Source organism: Phytophthora infestans, genomic scaffold (assembly GCF_000142945.1).
Source record: "Phytophthora infestans T30-4 supercont1.3 genomic scaffold, whole genome shotgun sequence".
NCBI lineage: Eukaryota > Oomycota > Peronosporomycetes > Peronosporales > Peronosporaceae > Phytophthora > Phytophthora infestans.
Genome location: NW_003303756.1, coordinates 577,219 through 580,177, shown reverse-complemented (window position 1 = coordinate 580,177; position 2,959 = coordinate 577,219). Strand labels below are relative to the sequence as shown.

Genomic DNA, 2,959 nt, shown 5'->3' with positions numbered 1-2,959 from the left:
CTGAAACAGACACGGTTAAACATATATTTGTTGGAGGGGGCATTGATGCGCCATGTGATGGTAAATAAATCTCGGCTCTACAGTCATCGCAAACGGTAGAACACCGGTGGTATCCAAATGCCACGTACACTTGTACTAGTTATTCAATATTTGTTTTGCTGGGGAGCTCGCAGGACACCATGGAAATGATGTACACTATGTAAAGCGATATAGGGTATCGGAAGGTGGTCAACAATCCTGGGAGGGGAGTAGTGTCATCATATATCTCGCGGACGTTTGAAGGCATTTCAATCCTAGACTGCCCTTTTTTCAGAATCCAGACTCGTTTGACTTGGGATCTGAAAGGGGGCGCCTTTGTAGAATCTCCTTAGCTCTTTCTGATAACTTACATAAGTCAGATTATCTGACCCATAATACGACAAATAATGTTGTAAACATGCTTCCCCTCTTTCCCTCGTGCGTACTCTCTCTCTCTCTGTCGTAGAATGTCGGACCGCGTCAAGCTGACGCTGGTTCTGTTGACCACCAAATCGTTCCCGTGGACGCCAATACCATACAGTATTGAAAATGCTCTCTAGCAGCCACCAAGCCTGAAACTCTTAGCAAAATGAACCCGGGTTCCCGCAAGCAAACCCGAGGTCAAGCATAATTTTTTATTTAATTTCAAGCACAGGTAACTAGATCGAAATTTGGTCGCTCCGAGTACATATCACTGTACGCAGTTTATCACAAAAAACGAACCTTTTATAATATCTAGGCATTATGTGAAAAATCCAATTCAGATGAAAATCCAATTCAGTACAGCGAGAGCTCACTGTAAGTTAAACCCTCTTTAGTCTGGCACAGGACAACGTCTTTCGAAATGCAAATCAGGCTTCAATAAGAGGCCACTTCCTCCGTCTTTGAATATGCAAAAATATCATTTTCAAGACATACTTGAAGTATCGAATACCGGTAAATGTTTTTTTCTTGATAAGTATGCTAGTGTGAATGACCGCAGTTCTAATTGTCTCGAGTACACGTGTAGTCTTCGTGCTCTACTCGATCTTAAGCAATAAATAGTATGCAAGCCGTTTTACTATGACGAAGCAGAAACCGCTCCAACTACTTTAACCTTATTGGTCAGCCACTTCAACATCAGAGACGGCTACACATTTTTGATGGTCGAGGATGCAGGAGGGACACCAACGCGTACAACAAAATGAGCTCATGTTTGGATTCAGCGGCTTCTACACAGCGTAGAGTAATCCTATATACATGACAGCTACTACAACGACACGTAAGGCACGTATCTCGTGCAAGTTAGATCTCGGCGCATCGTCCGAGTGTGGTTGATTGCAACGAATGGCGATCCACAAGTGCAGATTCATCAGCTTCGGTAACCCAGGGGTCCGGGTATTTACGCGCGCAAGTGGCGGTAGGCGCCAGGCTTGGAGTATCCTCCGTAAGCCTTGCCGGCAGAGTTTCCACCCACACCTGCGTTCAGTCCCGCACCAGCGCTAAGGCCTGCACCAGCGTTGAGGCCCGCTCCAGCCTTGAGACCGGCACCGACGTTGAGTCCCGCTCCAGCCTTGACTCCTGCACCTGCGTTGATTCCCGCTCCAGCGTTGAGACCGGCACCGGCATTCAGTCCCGCTCCAGCGTTGAGACCGGCACCGGCGTTGATTCCCGCACCAGTCTTGACTCCTGCACCTGCGTTGAGTCCCGCCCCAGCGTTGAGTCCCGCTCCAGCGTTGAGTCCCGCCCGGCGTTGAGTCCGGCACCGGCATTCAGTCCCGCTACAGCCTTGAGACCGGCACCGGCGTTGAGTCCGGCACCGGCATTCAGTCCCGCTCCAGCGTTGAGACCAGCACCAGCGATTAAGCCAGCACCCGCATTGAGTCCGACGCCAGCTCTGCCGTAGCCTCTGGCACTCACACCTGCGCCAGCTTGGAGCCCCGCGGCGGCGTTGATACCCACCGCCGCGCCGCCGTACCCGTCACGCCTGCCATAGTCGTCGTTGCTGCGATAGCCATTCTGCTTGCCATACGCCCCACGCGTGTCGTAGCTATCGAGCGAGTCATCACTGTCTTGTTGGCCATACCCGTCTCGCTTGCCGTACCCGTTGTTCTTGCCGTAGACGTTCCGATTGCCGTATGCGTCGCGCTTGTCGTAGCCGTCGGTCTTGCCATACCCGTCGTGGTTCTGGTGCAGACGCCCGTACGTCTGCGCCACCTCGGTAGACGCGTCCACTGCACTAGCCGAGAGCGCCACAGCCGCCGCACACAGCGCACAGATTGTCTTGCTGAACATCATCTTGCTCGACTTGGAACTACTTGATTGGAAGCGTGTTGGCCCACAGACGCTGGATCAGGACGTCGGAAATTGAAGAATGAGCTCACTTTTATTTTGCTCCGATCGATGCAGCGAAGGACTGAGGTTGGCGTGATATCCTCTTGCGCAACGAACAGCTTGACAACCGCTCGACTAGCCCGCTCGCTGGGTGTTTGCAAGTCGACGGGTAGTTAGGAACAGATGGCTGAGTCGCCGCATAAGAACTCGTTGCAGTGGTAGTAATCCTGTCGACAAGGTAACCATCCGATGGCAGGGTCACCTGCGGTTGTGTTTCTAACCTGCAGTGCGATTATTAAAATACATTCACGTATCTTGCGTTGAGTTCTGTTGCTGCTCGTTGCTGAAACAGACACGGTTAAACATATATTTGTTGGAGGGGGCATTGATGCGTCATGTGATGGTAAATACATCTCGGCTCTACAGTCATCGCAAACGGTAGAACACCGGTGGTATCCAAATGCCACGTACACTTGTACTAGTTATTCAATATTTGTTTTGCTGGGGAGCTCGCAGGACACCATGGAAATGATGTACACTATGTAAAGCGATATAGGGTATCGGAAGGTGGTCAACAATCCTGGGAGGGGAGTAGTGTCATCATATATCTCGCGGACGTTTGAAGGCA

General features: G+C 50.9%; 1 protein-coding gene across 1 annotated transcript; it reads right to left on the bottom strand.

The window, feature by feature from the left end:
- Nucleotides 1-1,626: 1,626 nt before the first annotated feature.
- On the bottom strand, nucleotides 1,627-2,295 carry PITG_02168 (uncharacterized protein; the record flags this gene model as incomplete). The annotated part of the gene is made up of 1 exon (XM_002907086.1): nucleotides 1,627-2,295. One exon carries the CDS (start codon nucleotides 2,293-2,295, stop codon nucleotides 1,627-1,629), a length of 669 nt encoding a protein of 222 aa, XP_002907132.1.
- Nucleotides 2,296-2,959: the final 664 nt, after the last annotated feature.